At 37.3% G+C, this 27690-nt stretch overlaps 1 protein-coding gene and 1 long non-coding RNA gene across 11 annotated transcripts; one reads left to right on the top strand and one right to left on the bottom strand.

Moving 5' to 3' along the window:
- The first annotated feature begins 169 nt into the window (after positions 1–169).
- Positions 170–27374, top strand: LOC114871209 (multiple C2 and transmembrane domain-containing protein). 10 transcript variants are annotated; one of them, XM_029176838.2, is made up of 20 exons: positions 170–2339; positions 2780–2914; positions 2994–3276; positions 3384–3545; positions 3618–3898; positions 4226–4509; positions 5185–5407; positions 8777–9095; positions 11566–11961; positions 12975–13250; positions 13485–13627; positions 13832–14023; positions 18832–18980; positions 19089–19494; positions 19585–19727; positions 19799–20158; positions 20602–20731; positions 21148–21312; positions 21672–21997; positions 22113–27374. In XM_029176838.2, the coding sequence occupies exons 8-20, from the start codon at positions 9038–9040 to the stop codon at positions 22222–22224; spliced, it is 2856 nt and encodes a 951-aa protein (XP_029032671.2). In that variant the 5' UTR covers positions 170–2339; positions 2780–2914; positions 2994–3276; positions 3384–3545; positions 3618–3898; positions 4226–4509; positions 5185–5407; positions 8777–9037; the 3' UTR covers positions 22225–27374. The 10 variants fall into 10 exon arrangements, 9 of the variants coding, with proteins under 9 accessions (XP_029032671.2, XP_029032669.2, XP_046141949.1 ...); XM_029176836.2 differs by having other exon boundaries at positions 170–2466; positions 2708–2914; XM_046285993.1 differs by having other exon boundaries at positions 170–2914; positions 2994–3120; positions 3187–3276.
- LOC123987839 lies at positions 14936–15884 on the bottom strand. The gene is made up of 2 exons (XR_006829454.1): positions 15761–15884; positions 14936–15666 (listed from the first exon to the last, which is right to left on the bottom strand). It is a non-coding gene; the product is annotated as an uncharacterized LOC123987839 (long non-coding RNA).
- Positions 27375–27690: the final 316 nt, after the last annotated feature.

The following is a 27690-nucleotide window of genomic DNA, read 5'->3' as shown; positions in this document are numbered from 1 at the left end:
GAAAATATTTTAAATTTTCATTATAGGCTTACATAAAAAAGTTGAAAACCTACCCTTCATTATTTTTTTTCATGATTTCAACAAATTGTAATTTTTTAAAACGAGGAAAGCACATATCTTAGTATAGCTTCTCGAGAAACCTCAATTCATTCGGTCCAATTTTAAACGAGGTACTCTGTTTTAAATGGTGTAGAAATACTTTTTGGATCCACTGTAATTCTTTTTCTTTCTATCATTTCAGTTAATTTTTAATTGCAGAACAATATACTCACTGATTTTAATTCTTTTTATCATGACTTTATATCTTTCAAAATCAGTCATTAATCGCTTTAATTAATAACCATTCGTTTTGCATAATGAAAATTAATGAAACGTTTATGCAGCTCTTTTCATCGTTAAAAATTAAAGCTTTAAACTTTAAATTGATAGACCACAAATGTTATATTTTACTATCTTCTGTCTTTGAAATCTATGGCTAAGTTTATTTTGATTTGTTCAATTTTTATAGAGATGCTAGGAACTTAACGCGTTCGTTATGTACTCGCACGTACACCCTTGCACCGGTCGAGTTTCATTTAAGCGGTTTTATCGCGATACTGAGAAACAGAGAGGACGTTTTAAATTTATGGGTCGACGGTCGAGCGATGGATGTGGCTGCTGCTATACGGGATATAGCGGTGCAGAGATCGATCGTGCGATCGTACGTGATAAAAAAGTGCAAGCTACCGTGCATGGAAAAGTGCCTTCAACCGTGGAAACAAATTTCACATCGTTACGTCGGTTGTTCTTTCAGATTCCGGATCTCTCGTCCCCTCCCTCCTGCCGATGGATCCCTTATTTAACCCTTTGACGGCCGAGGAGATCTATGGTTCCGCGATCCTTTCGTTTCTTTTCCGGATTGCCGCAGCACCTGGCCGTCAAAGTATCAAGGAGAAAGGAAAATCTTTCATTTTCATTTTATATACGTTCAAGTTTTATTCGTTCGAAGGATGTAATGGTAAAAATAAACAGGAAAAGATTTTATCGAACGAATCGGCAGGCGGATACGCGACGAGGGAAAAGGAAGATGGAAAACTCTTTTATAGTTTTTCAATGCGGCGTTTTAGAACTTCCGGTACATTGCGTAGAGGCAATCGATCTGAGATTCTAATAATAAGTCAGACACGATTATCCCGGACGATAATCTTCCCGCGAAGTAGGGTATATTGTTTCATTATTTTATAATAGACCGTCGATAAGTTTTTTTATATGTTAAACGCAAGAGAAAAACCGTTTCTGCATACCGTGTATGCTGATTTATATATATTTTCTACGTATAAGAATCTCCTCGTGATCTTCTGTGATTTTTCTCATTTTGTAATTACAAATTTGTATAGTGTTACCATTGTAACGATATAAATATAATGTATATATTATATGTTATATTTGTATGTATGTACATGTGTAAAGGAAAGAATCGAATTTCGATGATATGTACATGCAGTTGTATCATAATCGTTATTGTCTTTATCTTAAGGCACAATAATACGGGAAAAAAAAAGAAACATGAATGACTTTTCGTACAATTTTATTGTTAGGGGGGCACGTGTGTGCTGTGTTTCGTTATAAAACGAAGTACATCATAATATTGCGATGACAAGGTGTTAACACTTCAGCCTAAGGGCTTCACGAGAATACCTGTGACCCTTTGGCTGGCAACCACTTCCGGTCGCCGGGTCTCTGTTATGTAATTGACGGGATTAAATGCAAAGGGATGGAGATTTTATGCCTTACTATATGGCTCAATGCTCGAGCGAATATTAGTGCCAAAAACGTGTAACTAATTTTAGAACTTTCCAAGTATCCATTCATGCGATACCGCGTGCTCTGTCAGAGTTATTGAAAAATTTTTACAGATTTACACCTCTTGCAATTAATACCGTCAAAAATTCCTTGTCCCCTGCATTCTGTTATTTTTCAGAAATTTTTTAAAATAGATGTTTTAAATTTTACTGCAGATCTTTTATAATACGGAAATTACGAAAGGATTTTACGCGTTCCCCCCTTTATTTCGCGCCAAAAATGGCGCATCCTTGTTCTCCGACAAGCGCCCTCTTTAGGAAGAGTTTTGTAGTTAAACGTTTGAAATTCTCAGGGTCAATTCCTTTCACCGGATATAGGTTATTCGTATCGTTCGTGATAGCGTGTATTATTTTGTAATTAAACAAATTGTGCGAGTGCATTAATCATATATACCGTTTTGTATTGCGTACAATGATAATCGAGCATTGTTGTATCATAATTGATTTCCATTTGGACTGTGCGTCCGCATGGCTGGCTTCCAAATGTAGCTGCCAACGGTAGGAACATTGTTGCGAGCTTTGCTTCAGCTTCTTTAGACAGTTTATAATTAAAATATTGAGAGAGAGAGACGTACATGACGAAGGGTTACAATTGTGGTTTTAATCAATATCGAGTTGCATATAGGTAACATTTTGTCTTTTATGATCAGAGATATTTGTTTTTCGTTTGCAAAATCAAAATACAAAGTGGCTGACGCGTGCCACAATGTTAAGGGTTAGTGATCGAACACGCAGTACCGCGTGAGTGAATATATTGACAATTTAGTATACAGTAGTAAACTTGTTAATTACTAATTTGTATATAGATTTTGTTTATGATAGAAAGGATATTTTCAGTTTCTAACATATCAGTCCTACATTTTTAGTACGTAACCTTACGTCGTGATCGTGGCAGAGTGCGCTGACTTGCACCGGTCTGATCTTAGTCGGTAATTCAGTTCCGTAGGTATCGATGCATTTGAAAAAGTCTCGAGATACCGTTAAAAAGTTCGATAACTCTCGACTATTTTCAATTTCGAACGAACCGTTGAAGCCTGTACTCTTCGACTCCAATAATCCTTTCATTGGCCATGGTAACTTTTTTCAATCTTTTTCTTCTTTCGTTAAAAATAACTCTTAATAAATATTGAACTTGTAAAAGTCCGGTCAAAGGAAATGAATTTCGTTTGTAGGAAACTGGAGACATGAAGGGTTATACGATTGCTGAGTCTCCATTTTGAAATTATATGACCGGTATTTTGTCAAGAAACGAAGAAACAAAGTAGATAATAATAATGAGGTTTGAGCATATGCAATATGGTATTTTGTCAAGAAACGAAGAGACAAAGTAGATAATAATAACAAGGTACAATCATATGCAATAAGTTTCCTCGTTATATAGGACAACTGGTAATTTGCAACCGTTCTCCATTTTGTGAAAATGGAAAAATGGTCGGTAGATACGAAATAAATTTAAATTTCTATTTTCAACGTGAAATGTTTTTTTTTACGTATGAACTCGATTAACAAGGATTTTTTTAACGTAGATTTTTTTCATTTCAGTATGACGTCATAAAGGAAATATTATTTCAGTTTTCAACGCGTTCTTCGTTCGCGTGTTCGAAATAGACGTGGCAGAGAAAAGGAAATAAGACAATCCGAGGCAGATGATAACTTTCGCCCAAGAAAAACCACTTCATAATGGTTAACTGAACAACTTAAAAAGTAATATCTTGCTAAAAGTACTTTAACAGTAATATAAAAGTACGTTCTTTTTAATTTTCTTTTTTCCCTTAGAAAATAAAATTGGAACAGCAGAAAACCAACGGGGATTGCGTGCAAATGCTGTTACAGGCGTGGTTCATATTTCTAATCAACTTAATGTACCTTCATTAATTAATACATAAGTTTATATGCAGGATTCTTCCATATTCAACCTAGCATGACGTATTATGAAGTTTTAATTACTATCTTCTTTCTGCACGGTTGAGGAGCTTTGAAAAATTCTGCTTCCACGAGTTCACGAAAAAATCGTGCATTTCTTGTTCAGACGCATTCATTTTGAAATCAACAAATAGGTAAATATAAAATATAATACAAATATGTATATACTATATATTTTTTAAAATGTGGGTTAGAAGTGACCCGGTATCGGCTGAGCGGGGGTTAAAGAATCGTAAAACCTCTAGATCACCTACAGCCGAACGTAAAAAAAGGTATTGCTTCCTGAAATCTGTGACCTAGTTTCCCCAAATTTCGTACAGCAAAATACCAAAAAGATTTGTACGTCGAATTAGATTTCACGAAACGATCGATGAACCAGATTTCGAAAACGTCCTTCGTTTCCCAATATTTGTAATCGCATCTGGAGTGAATGAAATTTTCTGCAGCTCGATGAATTTCAGGTACTCGACCCGTTGCAAGGAAATTGACCTTCAAACATGCGGATAAAGTGGACGACACTCGAACCGTTCTCCCACCTTCACGATGCTTATCAACGATTGTTCGATTCTTTTCGCCACGAGCTCGCGGAAACGGCAAAATTTCGAAAGACATTGCCCTTCCAGAGGCCAAGTTGGCGCCGTTTTCTCGTTCGTCAACGACGTTCACGGAAACGTGCATGTGCATAGCGATGGCACTGATCTTCTCATCCCATTAGTGTCCTCGTAGGAAAAATTGCAGATACTTTGTGAGTATTTATCATCTTGTTGACTTTTCAGCAGATTAGGGAGTCAATTAGATGATTAGCTTAGCGAAAGCTCTGAAGACTTTCTTTATGATGTAAAGAAACTTTTCAAGCTTCAGAATTAATTGAAATTTATTGAAGAACCGTGGGATTTGTATGAATACCCTTTTCTTTTAATTTGCAATTATAAACGGCAATTAAGAATACATTGATTTCGGGGGTCCGAAAAAGGACTTGAAATAAAATTGATGAAATTAACATTAAAGCTTGTATAACTAATTTAGATTTGCATTTACATCGATTAATATTCAAGTAAACATTAGTTGCATTCTTAGACGCAAAATCGTCTTATGGGGGCCATAGGCGGCCGCTTAGTCTGCCTAGATCCAGGGCCGGCCCTGGCTATATAATTGAAACAATCTTGAAAAAATTAACAGTATGCTACAACTTCAATGTAATTTCTAATAATATCGTACTAGAAGCTAATCACAGTGATTGACCATTAGAAAACACCCCCGCGATAGGGGAGTATGGCGTTAGTTAGACCCATCGCTACCACTGTATCTCCACCTTTCGCACGACGGTGGTTCGGTTGGGTCGATAGAGCCTCTTTCCTTTTCTTTCCCTCTCGTTCTCTTCTGTATTTACCATCCTTGTCTCACTGTTCTCCTTCCACAGCGGCGCGGTCAGTAGAGGAGGAAGGAGTATATCCACGCAAAATGGGGAATCGCAAGTTCTGTCAGTGGCCTCTCGGACGTGGAAGCGTGGACTTGGCGAATCGTGGCGTTTGTTTTTTTTCATACAATTTCACGCGGCTTTAACAATTGCTTGTTCGAGTGTTACCGCATTGTTTGCTCTGTTGTGGTGTATTCGAAGTGTTATTCTTCGATGCGATCCTAAGGTAATTTGTTTTACATTTAATCCTTGAAAAGTAACACGGTGTCACCGGTGATAGTCATTAGCGTTATATTAAATAAGTATTGCCTTATTATTTATGTAACATTAAATAGAATTTGTATAGAACTAATTGTCTTCACACACGACACCATGTTGCTATTATAGTTGTGCACAACAAAAATTAGGTTCCTGATGTAGGACTGATTGCATGTTAATACCTACACGATAAACAGCGTTGTTTTTGTGATACGACTATAGTACACTTTCAGACACAGTTGGTTGGATAGATGCTGAGATGGGAGATAATAAAATCGAGAGATTTCGGTAATAGAAAAGGTCAAAGTTTAAAGATAGACGTATAGGATGAGTTTCTCAGTCAAAACAATTTACGTCGACGTACGTTGATCGTGTATGACACATGGGAAGAATACTTGATCGTTAGGGAAAGGAATCGCAATTACGTTTAATAAAGACATTCGTCGAACGATCAGATTTTATTTGGGTTCTGTCGGAAAATTTCTTCAATCGATCGAGAAAGTCGTCTGGAAATTCGGTCGAGGCTTTAAGACTCCCGGTATTGTGTAGAGAATCTCATTAAGAACCGTGTTTATTTGATAAAACGAACAACGGGACGTTACTTTACGGAAGTTGGATCGACGGGAAGAAGATTACGGGACGGATGCGAATGTCGTTAGAGGACGTAATGAAACGGATAGGAAGCAGAATTAATGTAATTACTTTTTATCGAGTCATTGATATCATTTCAAGGTATAAACATATAAAAAGTAAAATAATTAAGCTAGTATACATCATGGAACAACTTGAAACTTCTTTTTAGTTTTCAAACGACCATTACAACGTGTAAGAATACAAACCACTTCATTGCGTTTTGCATGCACGGTTTGAGGGAATGAATAGAAGCTCAGGGTTGTATAGAACGTTGTTCATTTAATACACGGGGTCGAATGAAATAGAACATTTAATTAGCTTCTTTGTTATTCACTATTGCTTACACTAATAACCTTTTGTTATTATTCCAGAATATTAATACTCTCGCTATTGAAAATTAGGACGTAGAACCGCGACTAAAAATAGCAAAGTAGGTACTACAAACGAGGTAGTTAGTATCAAATTAAACAGGAATAAACGTGGGTAGGTACTAAAGTAGATAAGTATCAGTGTTGATAAGTACGAAAGTATACAAGTACCTAAATAAGTAGGAACGAAAATTATCAACACAGATAGCTGCCAAAGTGAAATGGTTCCACCTGCTTTTCATCCCTCGTTTCTCTAACGTCAATTGATAATCGAAAACACCGAGCAACGGAAAGTCGGATCGGAAATATTCGATGATTACACGGCAGTAACAGATTTACCTGGATGATTTAACGACCGTCAAGCGAATTATTAGTCGATACGCATCCCTTTGCCGTCGTTTTCATTACAGCCGTCGCTCTGGAAATGAAGCGAATTAAAAGCGGAATAGATTGGACCGTCGATGAGGAGCGTTCAACCATTCCTCGCTAGAGATAGATTGGAACTGTTTATTGTGTTGCATTATTTATTCTTTTGTGGGAGCTTTAGTGAAATGCAAACAGATTTCTTTTTCAACGAAATGAAAAATAAGGTGAAAGGATTGTGAAAGAAGAATCTCTTGAAACTCACCGATCGGAATTAATGATGTTTTTATCTGTTTCCCTTTTACAGTACATCTCTTCGTATTCTGAGATGTATTTATCAATGCAAAGACCAGACTGCACGGGTCAGGACGGTTTCAGAAAATTGGTTTGTTAGAAACGGAATACAGTGTCGTAGTTTGTTGGATCTAGGCCAGGTGTCCTTTGATAGTTTAATCGCAGGACAATTTTTTAAAAGCCGTACCGTATATTAGAAATGTTCTGTCAGCCATTATGGGTAAACCGAAGGCAATAAATTTTCTTTCGTTCCAGTACATTTAATAAGAATTCTTATGCGGGATTTTTACTGTTATTTTATTAAAGAATGATATTGAATAACGTAATTAGATATACACTGTAGAAAATGTAATTATTGTTTAGAAGTATATTTAGAGCATGATACTTATAGAAATCTCCAAGAAATTCTATTTATCATTTACAAGTCATCTTGAACGTTGCTCCACTAACTTTTTAATTGATCAATTAATCAAACGAAAACCACTCTGATTAAATCAGCCACCAATTAGAAATTACAGTTTATAACACTCGAGTGTAAATGTGCGTTTTAATTCGTTTAGAACTATTTTTAGACAGCTGTACCGTTTTCGTTGTTTATTTATTCGCTCGTATTTCTGTTCAAATTTTCATTTCTTATATTTATACCAGCTCACTGAAATATCGAATTTATTTCAAAAGTTTCATCACTTTGATGCAAATTCTGTTTGTCTTGTATGATAAGTTGAATGTATTATTAATCGAAATGGTATCTTTATATTTATACTTAAGAGCATTAAATACATTTTTATAATAATTAGCATCGTTGAATTAATCTAGAGAATATATTAGCTTTAGAGTTCTAGATGTAGGGAACCCTAGATTATTTACTCTACGTGTTCCGTAATATTAGGTTCATATTTCGAGACTGAAATTATCACGGATTGAAACCTTGAAGAACAAATTTATTCTCTCGTGATTCATTTTGCGGGGGAAGTTCAATTTCCATGGAACTTTTTGCACGAACTGATTCACCAATCAATGTGTTGAAATTTTAATTAAGAAATACTTGTTCCATCTTCGGTGTTCCATAAATTCTCAAATCCTTGTTTCATTACCGTAGATATTTTTACCGTTGACCCTCAAATTTCTCTTTAACGTTAAACTGGTTAAACTATCTTTATAATAAGCCGGAGGTCAAATGTTAAACGTCAAATCAATATTTTTTTAAAATACTTCTACCCTTTGATCTTTATCTTATAGGATATTAACGTCTTAACTGTTTAAAATTTGTAGAAACGTGCATTAACAGATTCTGTAATTTAAAAGAAACGTAGAATTCGTTGTTTTAGTGTAAATATTCCATGGCATGTCACTAGGGTATATTAGCATTAGGAGTTACACTGTCAACACACGTCACGTTACTATATCTTCCTAAGCTCGTACACGTTCTGCACACTATATCGTTCAATCAATGACACATGTACACCCATGTTACCATCTTTCTGATGCATTATCCTCTCATCAACTATGAAACTACTTACCAATTATGTTCCCTCTATACTTTCCATTATTTTCCTAGTATATGTGCATTTGACATTTGTAATTTTCTTCCTTTGACATTAACGTCTGCATACTTACCTACATATTCGAATATGAAATCATGTCTCATTCTCACTGTAATTTCATCTGTATCGCAACAGCTGATCGCATCGTCTCGAATCACGAAACGCAAAGAAGCATGGACCAGTTGACGAAACGTTGACACGTTATCCAAGGATGTTCGGGTGAAGGATCCGCGGGCGGAATTCAGGATACGCGACCGGTGGTCGATGGTCCTTAGGTTCGTTCATCTCCCGACGAAATCATGCTATCGGCATGCGGCAGACTGGCGCACTTCAAGAAGAGATTAAAGGCTCGCGAGCTGGAGCTTCGAAAAACAAACCGCGTATTCGGTGGATAAGATGAGCAAGAGCGTCGAGCTACTCGCTGGGTCGGAGGACAGTGAACAGATAACAGTGGGTGAGTGTGCTGAACCCTCCCCCACCGAACACTTTCATCCCTTCTGACCCTATAGATTTTAATACTATTTAATACAACGATCACCGAATGGCTATTGGAAAACAGAAGAAAAAAGTTTAAATTTGTTGGACAGTTAATTTTACAATTGGAATGATTTAAGTAATCCAAGAAGCAGGGAGAGCCTAAACACACCTTGGTCAAAGTGTAACTTACACGAATGGTCTGTAAATGTTTCACAACGGGACACCCTATGTAGATTCAGCTGAAAGGTTCGATAGAATCTATGGAGTATCCGTGTCAAATTTACCCCATCCCGAGCTAACACGTGCCTCTCGTTTCCTCCGCGTTTCCTCGTTGAATCACTTAACGCTATTAGATAAAATCTGGATTCGAGTCGACTCGGTCAACGAAGCTCAATCATCCTATATTGCTGATGATTGCCATTGAATCTGCTTTTATACGATTACGTAAACTTCGAATCTTGTTTACTCGTAATTGTCAGACGAGTTCTTCAAATTATACGAAATAACTTACACCTACACCAGATATTGTTTCCAATGAAAATCGAGTCGAATCGTGAAATTGCAAGTCGTTTCGCGAATTTATTGCGGTCAATTCTATTTAACGATCTTCATTGTCTGAAATTCAGCGACGATGAAATTTCAATTTGTACAACCGGAAATCCATGAAACTGAAAGGAATAGTGCTCACGTGTTTGTTCGTTTGCTTTGTCATTGGTTCTGTTCCCGTTTGAAACGCCATAGATTATTTGTTTCTTAATAGAATTATTTTCAATTATCCGTATCAATTAGATCAGAGCGATATCCTTTTCCGGCAGGATCGCGTGTCGCGTTCATTTTTCCCCTGTGAATTGATGTATTAAGGATATTTCCGCAGGATCTGACTGGAACCTCGCTAATGCTCAATTTCGATCCTTTTTAGATCTGATCAGAGATAAAAAGTAAGAATCTTTAATATGAAATTTCATCTAGAGCTTCTATAGCCTGGGATTAAAAATACTTCAGCATTTAAAAATAATTTATCGAAAATCGATACTGTAACAATTAATTGAATTACTTTGTTTTAAAGAGTAGATTCTCGGTTTCTAAAGAAATTAACCAAAGTCATACATATCAGGGAAATTAACACGGGTCACATAGCAGACAAATGAATTCATCGTCATTAGCGAAAAGGGGAGATAACTCTTTTCTGTTTGAAAAACGACCCGGTTAACACGCTAGAAACCGACAAGCGTGGTACTCGTTAATGCATTGTTATCTGCACGATTGTTACCGTTGTATTTTAATTCATTTGTGAAACGTCACCGAAAATTGATGTGCCTGAATAACGCAAACGTTAGGAAGCTCTTCTGTATACGTGTATGAATTGTTAACGAGAAACCATTTGCGTACAGATTGTTTCTTTGATGTTATATTACACACGTGTTAAAGCGTTACTTCCATTTCATTCGTCTCTATCGTTTATCCACATCGGCTCGTATAAGAGGGATTTATAAATTGAGACCTACATTTCCATAACTATTTCCCTAATATACATATTATGTTAGATAAAAAGTCCCGGATACATGGGCAACAGCTTTGTCATATGTCCTACTTTCGAGGAAACTTTCTCCCTTTCGTATATTTCCAGATCATCCGGGATCAATATGGTAATCCTAGATATTCTAAATCTATGCTCTACAGGGTCTTATTAACCCTAAAAAAACTTCTACTATTTATTTTTACACAAGAGAAATGATATACTCTCAGTATTTCTAATTGGTACCCTCGACCACCACCTTAGTCTTTCTAGGATTAACGACGATCTTATAACAGGCTAATTGTGTTTATTCATTCTAAGTGTTGGATATAATAAGACCTGATTTAAGTACTGATTCTCACGTAAAATAAGCTGGTATAAGTTGTCCTTACACTGATAGTAATTACGTTCCTTTGTGAGCAAGATTGCTGTGACCTGGTTGTAGGAATTAAAGGCACAGTTGGTTTTCTCCTGCTCTTAGAAATTGATTACATAGTCAACGATATTGCGTGTGTCGATGTAAAATCAAGTTCTTATTTGGGAACTGCAGATCCCATTTATGCTAATTAAAAAAGATGAGGAGTCGTAGAAATGAAGGGTTGAGGAGATTAATTTTTTCTAAAGGTCAGGCAAGTTGAATAAGGCTACTATGTGGGCAGACATTCAATAGAATTGGAATTTTATGTGAGTGGAAGTAGTATTGAGTGTTAAGTAGAGTAAGACTTCGTATAGTCAGGCATACGATATTTCTCCAGAATTAATTCCACCAGTGTAATGGTCAGACAAGTAGAACAGGACAGGGAACCTCGGATCGGTTCATTAACGAAGTTCAAACGTGTTTTAAACCTGTTATCGTATCCTAATTCCTTTCAAACGATACCAACATCGTTTCTACGAATATAACCGAACGTTTCTGGCAATGAAATTTCAGATAACAGCCGCGTGGAGGAGAGATCCAGACTGAACTTGAACGGGAGCCGTCAGCTCTCGAAAAGCGCCACGGAGCTCCGGAACAACGACAACAGTTCACCGTCACGACGCGGTGAACAGGGTGAATCGAGCGTCGTTCATCACCACCGGCATCATCGTCACGCCACCTCGGTGGCTCAACGTACGCACACATTTTTCGCGACTTTGAAGAGTCGCTGGACACGAAGCAGGAGCAAAGAACGTAAAAAGTCGAAGGATGCTGGAAATCTCCTCTCTCAGGATGTACCTTACAGATCTGGTGGCGTCGAATCCGACTATGCCGCCGATTACTCCTCTGAACACAGTAAAAGCTCATCAGCCACTCAGAGTCCGGCCAGGCATTGTCTCAATCATCCAGGTATTCTTTTTTTTAATCTTCATTAATTACTATTACTATAAAATATACTGGCAGTGGCCATCAAAGTTCTAAGGCCACTTTTCAACCAGTAGATTAATGTTACCTGATCATTGATAAGATACAGCTTGCTACTTCCCTCTTCCAAACGAGTCTGTATTTCACCGTCCACTGTGGAAATTAAATTCCAATTAGTTGTGCATTCTAGCAACAGAGAGAGCAAAGAAGGAGAGCTATGAAACGAGCCCCAGGATCGTTTTCACGAGAGTCATCGTCGAGCGGAACAGTAATGAGGCTTAATGGACGTTAACTTTGAAATTTGTTGCCCAGCAGGGGAGTCTTTTCTTTCGCGTCGTTTGAAAATAAAAAAAGAAAAATTGTATGCCTGAAACCAGGAGGTCAGGTTTAATGCGAGGGATCGATACGAGTAGGCCGTTCATGATGCATTATATTGATTGATCCGAAACGCTGATGCAACGACCGTTCGTAGCGATCATCGTACTTGCATCGATTAGCTTGAAAGCTTTCGTGTGTAGCTATAATCAGTAATTATCATCGTGTACCTGTGTTTGCCTAGGGCTCTTGATGTTTGGCCAGTTTAAACAGTTCACTTACCTTTCCGTGCAAGTACATTGATCTTGGTTTTTAATTATTACAACATCATTAAGCGACTTTGATATTGGATATTGATCAGATAAGGTTATTCATAATAACTTTAATAATTTGTGTTATAATATATCTTAAAAAATATGGCTAGTTATATAAATTTATGCTACGTTATCTCTAAATTAACTTATTTTATATGGTATCGGAATTCCATTATCTCCATACGTTAAATGGAACCCTCATAAACGTTCATTTTACGATTCATCCTCATATGTATTCAAGTTACATTCGTCCTTTTCGGAATACCTTCTTTCTGAATATAGAATATCTATTCTAAGGATATTCTCCCGTTTGCGATAAGACATCGATTTAAGTAGGGTATTTTATAAAACGTCTTTCTTTATGTGCAGAATCACCGTTGGTGCGCGGAGGAAGGTCGAACGTCGTGACGAGAACGGAGGATAGTCCTGGAAAATGTAGTGATACCCGTTCGAAAGGATCCTTGAGCTTCCAGGCGTCCAGGGACTCGCACGAGGAGGCTCGAGGTTCTGCCAGCCAGGACGATAGCGCGTTTATTCTGGAGGAAACCGCGCGGAGACGAGAGTTGGCATTGAGACAGCATGCTTTTTTCCAGCTTCGTTTGCACATCAGAAGAGGGGCGAGTCTCGTTGCTATGGATAGATGCGGTGAGACGAGGCTGATGTTTTTTTCCAACGCAGTCCGCTTTGAAACAATTGAAAATTGAACAGGAAAATTATCTTGTTGGGTCCTTGTTACTTTGATTAATGATCAAAGGGTAAAAATCGTGGATAGATTGATTCTCTTTAGTATTCTCGTAGCTTTTCATCCTTCGAAATAGTTATCAAACAATTGTTCTCGAAAGAGAGATCGAAATGGAGTGCACCAATTCTCTTTTCCAGGTGCAAGTGATCCTTACGTGAAAGTGAAATCTGCGGGTCGATTATTGCACAAGTCGCGAACCGTTCATCGCGACCTAAATCCCGTTTGGGACGAAAGCGTGACCCTGCCTATAGAAGATCCTTTCCAGCCACTCACGTTCAAGGTAAATTCACCCTAATTATTGAATCGATCCCGTGTAAAATTCAACAAAATTTAATCGACTTTAGATTAGTCGAGATAAGGAACGAATCTTCTTTGATCGCGTTCCTTTGCTCCAGAGCGTCTTCGTATAGAAAGTCTCGCTAATTTCATCAGCTGTTTGTTGCTCTTTCTTTCGATTAGAAAAAGACCTTGGTCGTTTCGACAGGTCTTCGACTACGACTGGGGTCTGCAGGATGATTTCATGGGGGAGGCACAATTGGATTTGACGCAGATCGAACTTGGCCAGCCGCAGGATGTCGCGTTGGAGCTGAAGGATCACGCCAGGCCGAAGCAACATCTTGGAGAAATTTATTTGTCCGTCACTCTGTGGCCGAGAAATCAACAGGAGAAAGAACAGGTATTTCCAATATTTCTTTATTTATTTTTCTTTACCTTTTTTCTTAATTTTTGTTTTCTTATACACATAGGTAAGTGAGAAATAATAAGAGTAACTGAAGCGAGGGAACTTTTACTGATAATCTGAGAGGATTCCAAAAATTCATCTTCTGTTTAGTATAAAAAAATTGAAAAAAAGGCGCAAACTTTAATTGGAATGAACGATTACGTACCGCGAAAATTGCCTGACGTTATCAGAGTTAAACAGTCACGAATTTTGCTTCTTTAATCGAAGCTGTTATCAACGGATTTGCATATCAGTGTGTTGATAGGGGTACTTATTGTTACGCTGCTTGTACCTAGCTCACACGAGCTGTGAACTGAATTTAAACTCATTACAACAGTTGCATGCAAATGAATACCGATAATAAAATCTATCCAGTGGTTCGAGGCTCGAAAAGAAACTATGGAAAATCAATGACTCGTTGAAAATGTGAAATGAAAATCGAACAAAGTATCGCGAATAAAAATTAGAACTTATTGGTAGAGTTTCAGGTCGAGTGGCGCATCGTAGTCGATTCTTTGAATTTTTTTTACTGGATAGTACCTCGGACTCTGATGAAACACATATGAAACGTTGCATTCTAACGTTCTCGTTCTGCTGAACAAGAAGGACATCATGCATGCAATGTATCGAAAAACGATAACTCCATCGAATGTAAACTTCGATAGGTTACAATTGAACCACTTTGATAGGGTATAAACTGTCCAAGTGTTTAATATGAATTCTATCAACAAATTGCTTGTTTCGCTATCATTTTTGCAGCGTGGATAGATGTTTATTTTATTTGGTATTCAATCATTTCTCTGTACCAATATTATATTATTTCTTCATCTAATTATTATCGTTCTGTCAAGATACTTGCAAACCAGATAAACTTTCTCGCTGTTTTAATAATTGCCATATCAGACATATGTCGCTCGAAGAACGTGGAAACTGGGTTACAACAGGACCACGAACAAACTTGGTGCAATATTGATTCCGTCATATCATTGGCGTTGAAAAGATCCTCAGAACTTTGAAGGCTCCCAACTTTTCCTATTGAAAAGCATCCGGCTGGACTGTACACGTATGCGATCAAAATGCCAACACGAAAAAGTGTTTCTCGATCAATATTTACTTTCTTTCGCCAGACAGAATTCGATCGAGATTTGTATTTAGAAAACGTTAATATTTATACTGCCTTTCTGAGTGTACACCTCGGTCCATTTGTAATCTTATCTGTTGATCTTGGTTAAATTTAAAATGTTAACACATCGTCCACCGCTTCAATTCAGTCAACAAGATCAATTCCTCTACCAAATAGGCCGTTGTTAAGAAGTTAAAATCCCGCTTGTAAACCTCGCTTATTGTCCATAATTGTCTCCATCGCGCCTGCTAAGCTCTATTGTAATCCAAACCGTTCCAGTGCGTAAGTCCGTCTAATTTCTCGCTGCACGAGGTGGCATAATGCAAACTCTTGCATTGCGATCCACACGGATCGTCCGTCATTGTTATGTTTTGCGAATCTGTGATTACAATCGCAGACCTCGGATGGTTTCTGTGTGTCACTATCGCGTCATGATCAATATTGACGGTAAAGAAAAAGCTGAAAGGGCCGCTCCCTATCGATGACGGGTAAAACAAAGAATTAAGTTCTTAGAATACCTGTTTCAAAAATATGTCATTACCAAAACGATAATACAAATTTTTAATTACTTTTAATTATGGCATTACATCATAGTTCACATTTTTATTTAACATTTTGTTTTATAGTTAAATACCTATAAATATAACAATTGGAAACTCAAGTGGAAAAAGAAGATAGACATCTGTAGTCACCGTCTACGCCAATGCAAAGCAATTTGCCCACACATTAAACTTCCATAGGCGATGTCGTAATATTTACCTCCTATCACGTATGGAGAGGGAAGAAGGAGCTCACTCGTTCAATTGAATCGCACGGTTAACCAGTTACAGGCCAACTGTCGTGCAAGTATATACGATCTTATCGTTCAAGTTCCTCGCGTGTCTTTATCGTCAGCCACAAAATATCTGTTCAACACCTGTAACTCTTTATTTTCAATTGAGAGATTCAGTATATTTGCATCTTACAATTGCTAATATACAGAGTAAATCTCTCAGCTCCGGTAATTAGTATATTCTTAATTATGTGGTTAATTGTAGCTTCATGTAAACTCAGAGTCAACATACTCTTCAGACATTGTTTGCTCTGAGATATTCACAAGTTTGATTAAGTTTGGGATAGTTTTGAGTTGGGTTTCACTTGGAACCCTTCTAGTTCCCAAAGCCCTAAGGTCATCCACCTGTGCTCTTTAGTTTAAAACATCACGAATTTTAAAATTGGAAAGAATATTCAAGTAGTTAATGTTTTTTTTTTTTGAAACAACCTGTAGAACAGAGTAGAAAGTGGTCGGTAAAAACACGAAACAGAGCATAACGAGCAAAGTCGAGAACCACGTGTACACGTGAACGCAGACGTCCCGATGACTCACAAATGCTAAGTGGTCTGGTGTAATTCGTGTCGGGTCGCGAAAAGCCGACGCGATTTCTTTTGCGTTTCGGCCGCGTGCCAACAGTCGATTCTCGACGAGTTTCAACGCACGGTGCCTCTTTGATTTCGATTTGAATTGTCACCGTTAACGAAGAAGCACGAAGAACGATTTTTCTCGTCAGGTGAAAACGTTCAGTGGACTTCGTCACGCGATCCACGAGGAACCTTCGTGACGATCGATTTATGTAGTCCTTTCCACGTGAATCGTTGGACAGTGGTGGCAGATGAATCGTTAACGTTTAATAATTAATTTGTTCAGTGAATATTCTGTGATCTCCTATTGTTCCTGGGAAACAGAAGATAATTTAAAAATAGATCAACAATATGGGAGATCTTTGTTGACATTTTCTATTGGAATCACAACGCATAAATCACAATTTAATTTCCATAAATTTCAAGACAAAACAGAGCATTGAAATTCAACCAAGGTTCCCTAAAATCTCACTGATATTTTTGTCCAAAGATTGAAAGAAACCGACGATGAGTATTGCCTCGACAATAGCAACAGGCACGGAGGGATTGACGAAGTTGCAAAAAGCCGTATCAATTAGTCAGATGGTCGCGTGCGAATACCGGAAGAGAGCACTTATTAGTTACATAAGTTGGTCGTTGAGGTGAGCCTGGAATTCAAGGAACTCTACGACTCATTCTGTTTTTATCCTCCATCGTTTGCATCATGAAGAAAAGCGAAGCTGAACCTAGCAGACCTCAGAGACACCAGAAACCCTCTGGCACAGCAAATGAACATCATAAGGATCCAATAAAAGAGCCGGACAACCATCCATCAACGGAAGACGACGTTAAATCGTTAGAACAAGAGTGTCCGATGATTCCAAGAAGCGGTAGTGGCAGTTGGAAGAAGACAAGCGATATCGCTGCAGAGGAAACCTCGACTGATTCAGATCACTCTACAAAATCCTTGAAGTTGACTAAAATATCCGAGGAGAGTCATGAAAATAAATGGAAGAAATTCTGGGAACATCATCGAGATAGGTTCAAGCACAAAGCTGAGGAAGAACTCTCAAAGAGATCCTTCGACGAGGTAACAGCGGAAGTGGACGCAATCTTCCGCAGAGCCATCAGGAGTATGCGTTCCGATAGATCGGAATATCGTCGAGGTTCGAACATCGATCTTGACGAAGCTTCGGTAGAAAAAACTCTTTCAGAAGAAGCTCAGTGTTCCCGAAGAGCCGGACTTAATGCTCGGTTTGAAGAGAACAAGCTTCCGGAGATTTTAAATGATTCAGGCACGATTGAGAAAAAGTCGGAAGAAGAGATCGAGACTGTTCGAGGTACAGACGAAGAGAAGGAGAAAGATACTTTGAGACTTCTTGACGTTTCTGAGAGGAATTTTCTTGTAGAACTTACAGACGAAGAGAAAGGATCGCAGGAGATCCGGGGAGATCCATCCTCGAGAAGATGGAGTTCTCTGGAGAATCTGCGTGCAAATATGGACGACGCTCGTGAGAAATCTTCAGGGACGAGAATAGAGGGTTTGTCCATCGAGAAACCGGTTAGAATTAAAGAGAAAAAGACGATGGGCTTGTTGAGATCCTCTCTGGAGAAGAAAATGGGTTCCGTGGAGAGGATGCTCGAGGATCACATGGAGAAAATCATTGAAGGGAACGTGGAGAATCGTTTATGGTTGTTGCCTATTGAGAGCTGGATCGTTGAGCGTTGCAAGCATTCCGTGAGCCACGGTGTTCGTCAGGATTCGATCGACGTCGATTCAAAGATCGAGGAAAAGAAATCAAAAAGTGGAGAGGAAAGTTTTGAATTTAAATACGTCGCGGCTGAACACGATGATGAAGAGCCTAAAATAGAGAGCAGATTGGAGCAGACGAAGAAGGCAGAGGTCAAGGTGGAAGATGCGAAACACCATGATCTGTTCGATAAGCTGAAGGATAATGTTAAAGAGAAGATGGAAGATATTCATAGGGTAGAGTGTGAAGAAAATTGAGAAATTTATTTCTAGTAAAAGCGATAATAAAATATTTAGATAGAAATAAAAGTAAAAATATTTGATTCATGACTGATAAATAAATTTAAGAGCTATAATATTCCTCTATAGTCGAGGCAGTGTTATGGTATTGATTTTCAATCAGAGAGTTTCAGAGTGAATATTCATATATGTTGTTTAGGATATCTGAAAGTTATCACCGTTCTTGTGGACTGGTTGCTTCTCGTTTCATGGGTCGTCATTTTTCTATTGCAGTACTTCCAACGGACCAATCGATTGGCAGACGTAAATAGACGGTTGAAGTCACAAATATGGAGCTCTGTGGTGACAATTGTTCTCGTCGAAGCGAAAAATCTTCTACCAATGGATATAGATGGTCTCTCGGATCCCTACGTCAAGTTTCGGTATGAAATTCATTCTGATTTATAGAAATCGAACAAATGAACTTTTTATTGTCCGATTGTATTGCAAAGAAATTTTTCTTAAGCTTAATCTGTTCAATTAATTTTCAGTCTGGGTACAGAGAAATACAAGTCGAAGGTGGTGCACAAGACTTTGAATCCAGTTTGGTTGGAGCAATTCGATCTTCATCTATACGAGGATCCCTATTTAGGCCAGGAATTGGAGGTAACAGTGTGGGACCGTGATAAAAGCCATCAGGACGATTTAATGGGAAGGACGGTGATCGATTTGGCGACCCTCGAACGAGAAACCACTCATCGCCTGTGGCGAGACCTCGAGGATGGTTCTGGGAGCATTTTTCTCTTGTTAACCATTAGCGGTACTACAGCCAGCGAAACTATCAGCGATTTAGCTGCTCACGAAGAAACACCGCGTGAAAGAGAACAATTATACCACAGATATTCGTTGAGGAACTCGTTGCAGAGGCTAAGAGACGTTGGTCATCTAACAGTTAAGGTCTCTGTTATTTTTGAATCTATAATTAAATTTCAATTTGTCATTACGATATTCGAAGTCAATATTTTCATAAAAATTATTGAAATATAGGTATTCAGAGCTCAGGGTCTGGCCGCGGCGGATCTAGGGGGAAAGAGCGATCCTTTCTGCGTCCTGGAACTCGTGAACGCCCGATTACAAACACAAACGGAGTACAAAACCCTCGCTCCGAATTGGCAAAAAATCTTCACGTTGTAAGTGCTCGTAAAACCGTACTAAAACCCGTAGAAACGTCGAATAGCATTCAACAATTATTGCTTTCCAGCAATGTGAAGGATATTAATTCGGTGCTAGAGGTAACGGTGTACGACGAGGACAGGGATCATAAAGTAGAGTTTCTGGGCAAGGTTGCCATACCCCTTCTGAAGATAAGAAACGGCGAGAAACGATGGTACGCGTTAAAGGACAAAAAATTAAGGGGTCGAGCAAAGGGTAATTCCCCTCAGATACTTCTCGAGATGAATGTGGTCTGGAACGTTGTCAGAGGCTGCGTACAAACGCTTAATCCTAAGGAAAAAAAATATATGGAGCCAGAGATCAAATTCAAGAGACAAGTTTTTCTACGTAATGTTCTCAGGCTGAAAGCGATTATCGTTATCGTAATCGACATCGGAAAATACGTGCAGTACGTAGTTTCTTTGTTTAAGAACTTCATGGGTGTACATTCTTTTTATACACTCCGTATGTTGTCCAATTTAGCTGTAGTCAAAGAATTAAATGCGTCACGATAAAGGTCAGGGTGCTCAATTCAATGGTCGTGTCAATATGTCCATAAAGTTTACATTGGATGTGTAAAGACATTTATGGTATTTAAGGGACAACCTATCGAAAGGATTACATAAATTACACGTTTGATCATATATTACGTGTTGTTTGTAACACGCTACGGACGTCAGGGCGATGATTAATCATGATTGAACTGCATTTCTTGGAATACTGTTTTTGTAGTCATTAAAGCAATAACACGTAGATTAATTCTTTGACTAAAGAGACATCAATGAAATAAAATTTCTTTTTCTTTCTGTTAGAATTGATTTTTACTCGTGGATAATTGAATTTTGAATTTAGGAGCTGCTGGGAATGGGAAAGTAAAATGAGGAGCATCGTAGCGTTCGTTTTTTTCATTTTGGGTTGCTACTACTTTGAGCCTTACATGTTCCCTGGAGCAGCTTTACTAATTTTACTGAGGTATTATCTGGTATGTAAAGAAATTAAGATATTCATCAGTTAAACAATTTCTTGCATTCCAACTTTTTAGGGTGTTCTTCTAGTACACTTACCTTTTAGGTAAATCACTTTTTTGTCCTAATCTTCTCTTGTTTGGTTAATTTAATTACGTACAATTATAGTAGCTTCACTCATAATAATAGTGCAATCGTTAATTATGTAGACGAAACAATTTGCATACAATCACCCTCTGATATAATTTTCTTCCTTTTATAATACTTTCATATTTCTTAGTATTGCCAATTCTTGAGCTTGCTTATGAATAATAGAGGCCAATGACCGGTTACCCTCCAGTACACCCACACGTAAATGCTAATTCTGTAAATCGAATGCTTTGACGACCTTTACCTGCATTGATGCATGTCCACGATCCTTGCTATTCGCCAGCTTTACGGAGATGGAAGTGGACTGAATCAATGGATTTCCGGACAGGTCTCTGCGATAACTGGCACGCCCTTATCGCATCACACGAGCTCTCATTACCATGACGAAATCGATGAAGGGGCAACTACTCCAGGAGATGACGACGACGACGATGATGATAAAGATAAAGTAAGTATCTATTAAAAATGTATCTTTGTCTTATCTGGAAAATTGCCAAATTTTACTGTAATGTTTTTGAAAATGATTCAAGTATCAATTATTAAGCATCAATAGCTGAAAGGTTTCTTCGAATGAATATTAGATTCGAACACGTGTCAAGACTGACGACGATGTATGTATTTTTGTCGTTTACTTCGATTTACCCTTCGACCTATTCAAACCGATACGAGGTCACGGTATTAAAAATTAACTCTCGTTATATGTAATATTCAATCTCTTATTCTCAAGTAGAATCTCAATAATACTCTGAAGCTGGTATTATTAGATTTTTATATATCAAATGAATGATTTTGAATCCTTTTTTCCAGGAAGAGAAGAAGAGTTTGAAAGAACGACTGCAAGCGATCCAAGAAGTAACCCAGACAGTTCAGAATTCGATTGGTTACATAGCCAGTCTCTGCGAGAGGGTGAAGAACCTCTTCAATTTTACTGTCCCTTATCTCAGTTACGTAACGATGCTTTTGACAATTCTCGGGGTTGCGGTTCTCTACTTCATTCCCCTTAGATACCTGATCCTAGTGTGGGGCATCAATAAATTCTCCAGGAAGATCTTCCGGCCTCACTCGGTACCGAACAACGAGGTTCTTGATCTCATATCTAGAGTACCCGACGACGAGGAGCTTCTTAATTACAGGTTCCTGATTTTTCATACTACAGTGAATCCTTTTGGAAAATTAGAAATTCAAATAATAATTCTTTTAATCAATAATCCTTGAAATTATTATTAAAGTGAAATTTTTAACTATCAGGGAGTTGAAGCCTTTACCGACGGCCGATTGCGAGAGAGCTAGTACCTCAGGCAGTCCGGGTCCTTCGAATTTGACTCGAAGAGAACAAAGGAAGAGGCAAAAGGCCGCGTAGCAGCATGCCCCGCGGCCAGAAGTCGCGGGTCTACGATCACCGAACATCCTGAGGACCGTCCTGATGCGTCGTAAAATGCGACAACGTAAGGAATCAACGGAGAACCTGGATGTGATCGACATAGACTGAGAAACGTTCGTTTCCACGTTCGTAGTCTTAGCTAGGGGGATGACGTGTTTCTAGTTTTCAATCTTTCTGATCGTGTACGAACATCTGGAGTGGTATGTCTTCGAAGTCAGTTCGTTATGCGCTAATTTAACCCTTTGACTGTATATGCTGTCACACGACCATTGTTATGCAAAAGGATATATAATTTTTACTCGTTTCAGCACAGTTTCTATTTTATTAAACTAATATGGCGTTAGACATATTGTTATTTTATATTTGATTAATAATAAGCCTTAGTCAAAGGGTTAAAGCATTCACGAGAAAGATCAATCGCCTTATGAACAAGTTCAGGAACGTTAATAGTAGGAATAGAACCGACCCGAGTGTTGATGTACCAAAAATATTTGAGATTATAGACGAGAATATATATAATAATTATAATGATCGTTAATCATGGTTAAAAAGTTACCAGCGAGGTGATATTTTGAAATTCTTAATTACAATTTAGGAAAATGAAATCGAGTTAATACGATTATCGAATTTTTCTGAGGCATACCACGCAAAATTGTTGATAGTTCTCCATTCGATAGATTCGAGTAAGTCTACAATAATTACATCGAGATTAAAACGGTGTATTTTTCACCTAGCTAGTCTTTTTTGAAACGTAAACGTGTGGTAGAGAAAAAAAACGTCTATTGTAGTCTTCTCAAACAGCTCGGTTGATTGTGAAACCGTGTGCGATCGTCCAGCGAGAGGAAAATCGAAATCAATAATTGATGAAAGAGTCTTATAAGCAGAGTGCAGATGTTTGTCTATAATAATTCATGAAATTTCTTTAACACATTTCACTGCCACATCATCCATGTCATGAATATTAAGTAGTTGGAAAGAATAGGTACTGGAAAGAACGAATTATTAGAATAACACGTTGCAAAATCAAGTTTTAGATTGTGATTTAGACATAATAGAGTAGAGAACGAAAAGAAATGAAAAGGAAGGAAATTAGGTTTGACTTTCCTCTTAGCTGGATGATTAATATCAAAAGAATGCCGTGATTCGACAAACGTTATTGAAAGTATCCCTTTCGAAAGGGAAGACCGTGTTACAAGAGTGTGAAAGCGAGCGAGATAAGTGCGTTAGATTAGCAATGCATAGCCAATATCGACGGAGAAGAGATACCATAGATATTCAAAGAAAGGTGAGAGTAAACTCTCACCTTTCCGGTTATCCTCGTCGATCCGTTTTCGTCCATCGGTGTCGTAGATATAGCTGCTACAAAAGATCGTTATCATTGAACAAAAGATATTAAAATTTAACGTTAATGAAAAAGAATTTAACAGAAAAAAAGACAAGTATAGTTGTTCCGTCGAGTTGACGAGCTGTTTTTTCCTTTCAAGAACAACGAATAAGCTCGCAGCAATGAACGCGTATACGCTTGAATCTTATTATTCAAGAAAAAAAAGTAATTTCGAAGTAGTTTTCATTCGATTAATTGCTACCTCGTGCTGTACTCTTGTTAATGAAAGAATCTTACAAGAGCGTTATTCGTCGTTCTTGAAAATAAAAAATATTTAGTCTTATTGTTGAGGTGTCTCGGGATGTCTCGACGTTATTCTCTTTAATAGTATTTAATATTATCGATTTATTCGTTCCAACGCACATTTTCGTGCGTTAATCCACCTCCTCGAGCACGTATAAAAAGAGTGTCTTTAAGTTAAAGTGTACAAGAAATAGTACAATTTAGTGTTTCAACTCTTTTGGTACCGCAGTGTTCTTATAAAGTTCTATTTATGAGCGGTTATTATCTAAATTAGTTATACGAGCTTTAATATTAATTTTATAAATTTTATTTGTGGTACTTTTTTTATGTCATAGCTCTGATTGCAATTAGCTGTAGTACTGAAAGGGTTAAATGCAACAAACATATCACGTTTAAAGAAAAGTAATCAATCTGATATGAAAACATAGTTTATTTCTCAAATTGTATCACGTGCATCGTTTGATCTGTTGAACGATGCGAATGAAAGAAACGACCAAAGAAACTTAAAGACAGCCTGGAGAAATTGACTCGGTAGTAAAAGGTAAAAGTTTCTCCCGTGAATTATATTTTTATAACAATAGCGACGATGGTTCAAGCTTGGTCTGCGATTAGATAACACGCCGGGCCAGCCCCATAACTTTCTTCGTTGTGAATATTATTAAGTTCCTGCGAGTTTCGCGCGACACTTTTTTTTTCCGTCGACATTATACAATCTACTGTTCCCACGAGAAGCACGTTGCTTCCGTATTTTTTTTATTATCAGTTCCGGATCGTTACGATCCTGCGAAAGCGACATTAAACTCGGTGTTTATACGAACCGGAACTAGATCAAGGACTGTCATCAGCGTCGCGATTTAAAGAAATGAAACATGTAAAGAAACTCTTAGAAACGTCCTCGGAACGCGTTTCTCTTTCTCTGTATTTTATTTAAGAAAGAAACGAAAGAAGTTTCGAGATGAGGTTTCAAAGTGTTTCCGAGATAGAAAAATAGATTATTTAATAAGTCGATTGTGAAATATTAACGATTGATAGAGGAGAAAAGTGCTCGAGGAGGGGCGTAACGCGCGGAATTCAATGAATTATTCCTAACCGCGGATTTTACGGTTCGTGCCAGCCGCAATGAGAAAATAGGAAGGGGAGATCTATCACCGATCCATTTTTTCGCTTTTTTAATACGAAACGCCACTTTTTCGAATCTATCGTCATCGATCTTTCCTCATCCGTGTATTTTACGATCGTCGATTGTGTTGAAGGTACATCAGTAGAGATACATTTGTACAAATATTCGACCCTTCAACATTTACACGTCTGTCATTTTTCTTGTCTGGAAAATTGATTTCTTAACGTAACGATACAACGAATACGAGTTACTATTTTAAAAATGATTATACAGTATATTACTTTCAGAAGTTCATACAAAGTAACGTTTGAAATCTGTATAATTTGTAATCTATCATTTGAAGAAAGCTTAAATTAGTGATACAGAAAGCTTTTCATTTTGTAATTAAGAGGGTCGAATATAGTGACATTGTTCTTCGTCGCCGATTGCGGGCCTAAATCATGAGGCAAACACATACGTACACTCGCATACATCTACACGAAAAAAATTCATTCAACACTTGCACGCGAACAAAAGAAACGAAAGATACAGATAGAAGGGAAAAAAAAGAGAAAGCTTGGCGATTCTTTTGTCATCTAGTCAACGAACATTTTTTTTTTTATCCTAATGAAGGAGAAACTTGTGATATTACGAATCGATTTCCTTTGGTTTTAGGCATAAAGGTCCGATAGTTGCGTGAATAGTTCTTTTCTTTTCTTTATGAACGAAAGACAATCAGTGATACGAGTCAATGGTTTGTTTATTTTGGCAATCTTAAATCACATAGCTGACAAGGTGAGCCTTTCTCTTATTATAATCATTCCTTGCGACATTCCTTTTTAAATTGTACAGGTACATGAATTCAATAATTGGAGATATTAATTCAATAGCTTGTAAATTATTGAATTTAAATTTTTAATTTGCCATTTCATCTTGATAATATTCCATGTTTTATTGAATACCTGTACAATTTTATCTTTCATGCATTTAAATAATTGAGTCGATTGCTTGTTTCTAAACGTTTCTTCTTCTTTTTCTTTTTTAAATTGTGTCCAGTTTCAACAGAGCAATCGACTCCTCGTGTCAAATTGTTAACATTTCATTGTGTCGTTTTTCTACTCTTCCAGTTTTATACTTCCGCAAGAGCGTAAGGTGTCTTCAGTCTTCAAGGATTACTTTCCTGGTTCATCCATTCAAGCTTCTATCATCGGTCGTCCTTTTTCAATTCCTTTTCTTCAGGAATACGCTAGCTTCAGGATAAAGGACACAAACACACACACACAAAGGCACACAAACAGATTCATACAAATTGTTCCTTCACGAACGTTCACTTTCCGGTTTGCATGCTCCAATTTTCTTCGTGTTATACGAATTCTTCATTAAGGTGTGTTTTAGCCGTTAAGAGCGTGAAATGTTAGAAAAAGGAAGGGCGGAGAGAGTGAGAAAGAGCCAGGAGGAATTTCGATTTCCACGAAATCACAAGGATTCATATAATGTATATATATATTTTTCCCATGGTCGTATCAGTCGTCTGGATCAGTGTTCTTTAATCTGCATAAAAAGAAGTTTCTTCTTTAATTTATATTACAAGTACAATTGTAATACAATGTGGAAATGTAACTTTTCCTTGGATTTCAAAATTTATTGAATTGGTAAGTGTAACTAATTACATTAGTTTAATTTTGCTAATTTTGCTTTGCAACGTTTAAAAATTTAATAAACCGATAGATAATGATCTTATAACCAGATAATTTCTAAATATTCTATAGGTATAAATTGAAGAAGAAATTGATGAAATGATAGATGAACACTGATCCAGTTCGAGCAACGATCGTGAACGCTCCGCACACATCTGTTTACTTCCTAATCGATAGGAGAAACGAGCATTAAACTTAAGATTTAGATAGAGAAAAAGAAGAACAAATTGTGATTTGGAGGATCTTCGAGGTCGGCTGATGAAGAAGATGGGAGAGACCGTGTGTGAAGCATGGGAGACCTGCGCCAAGTCCAAATTATACAGGGTGTCTTGCAATACTTCTGTTTAAACTAAAAGGTGGTGATTTTGTTTAAGAAAATAAGTCAAAACATAGAGAAGGAAGTTTTCTCGAAAATAAAGCCACGTGTAAAAGAAATTTGTTATATATCTTTGATTTATTTTTTCATACAGAATCACAGTTCTTCTACTAATATTATATATTGAAAGACACCCTGCATATCACCGATTCCAACTGTATTAAAATGCGTGAGAAAAAGGAAACGAGTGTGGAATGGTTGTAGAATGTGACTTGGCCGATGTTCTCAAGAAAATGTACTTATGACAAAAGGGTAACATGAGTCGTTATTATTATTCATAATATTTAAAGAGGGATGAAATTAAAAATAAAGAAAGCTTTTAATATCCGACATGCTTTTCATTCATTCTCCTGTAAGAATCTTTTAATTTATCATTGTATTTTTTCTTTTTCTAGAGGGAGAGACAAAAGGAGTGAGTGAGAGAGTGGTTGTACACAGTTTGCAGTTTGGAGGGTATTTTTTTTTTTATTCAATTAAGAATGAATGACAATTTTTCTTTATTTGATTATTATTGTTTTATGGTAATTTTCCTCTTAGATTTTTTTTTATTTATTGTGTTCCTTTTTTTACAGGTATTATGAAAAGTTTGTAACGTTCTCCAATTATTGAAATTTGACATTCCATCTGGTTTCATATTGAAGATTAT

Source organism: Osmia bicornis, chromosome 5 (assembly GCF_907164935.1).
Source record: "Osmia bicornis bicornis chromosome 5, iOsmBic2.1, whole genome shotgun sequence".
NCBI lineage: Eukaryota > Metazoa > Arthropoda > Insecta > Hymenoptera > Megachilidae > Osmia > Osmia bicornis.
This window is presented reverse-complemented; position numbering and strand designations above follow the sequence as displayed.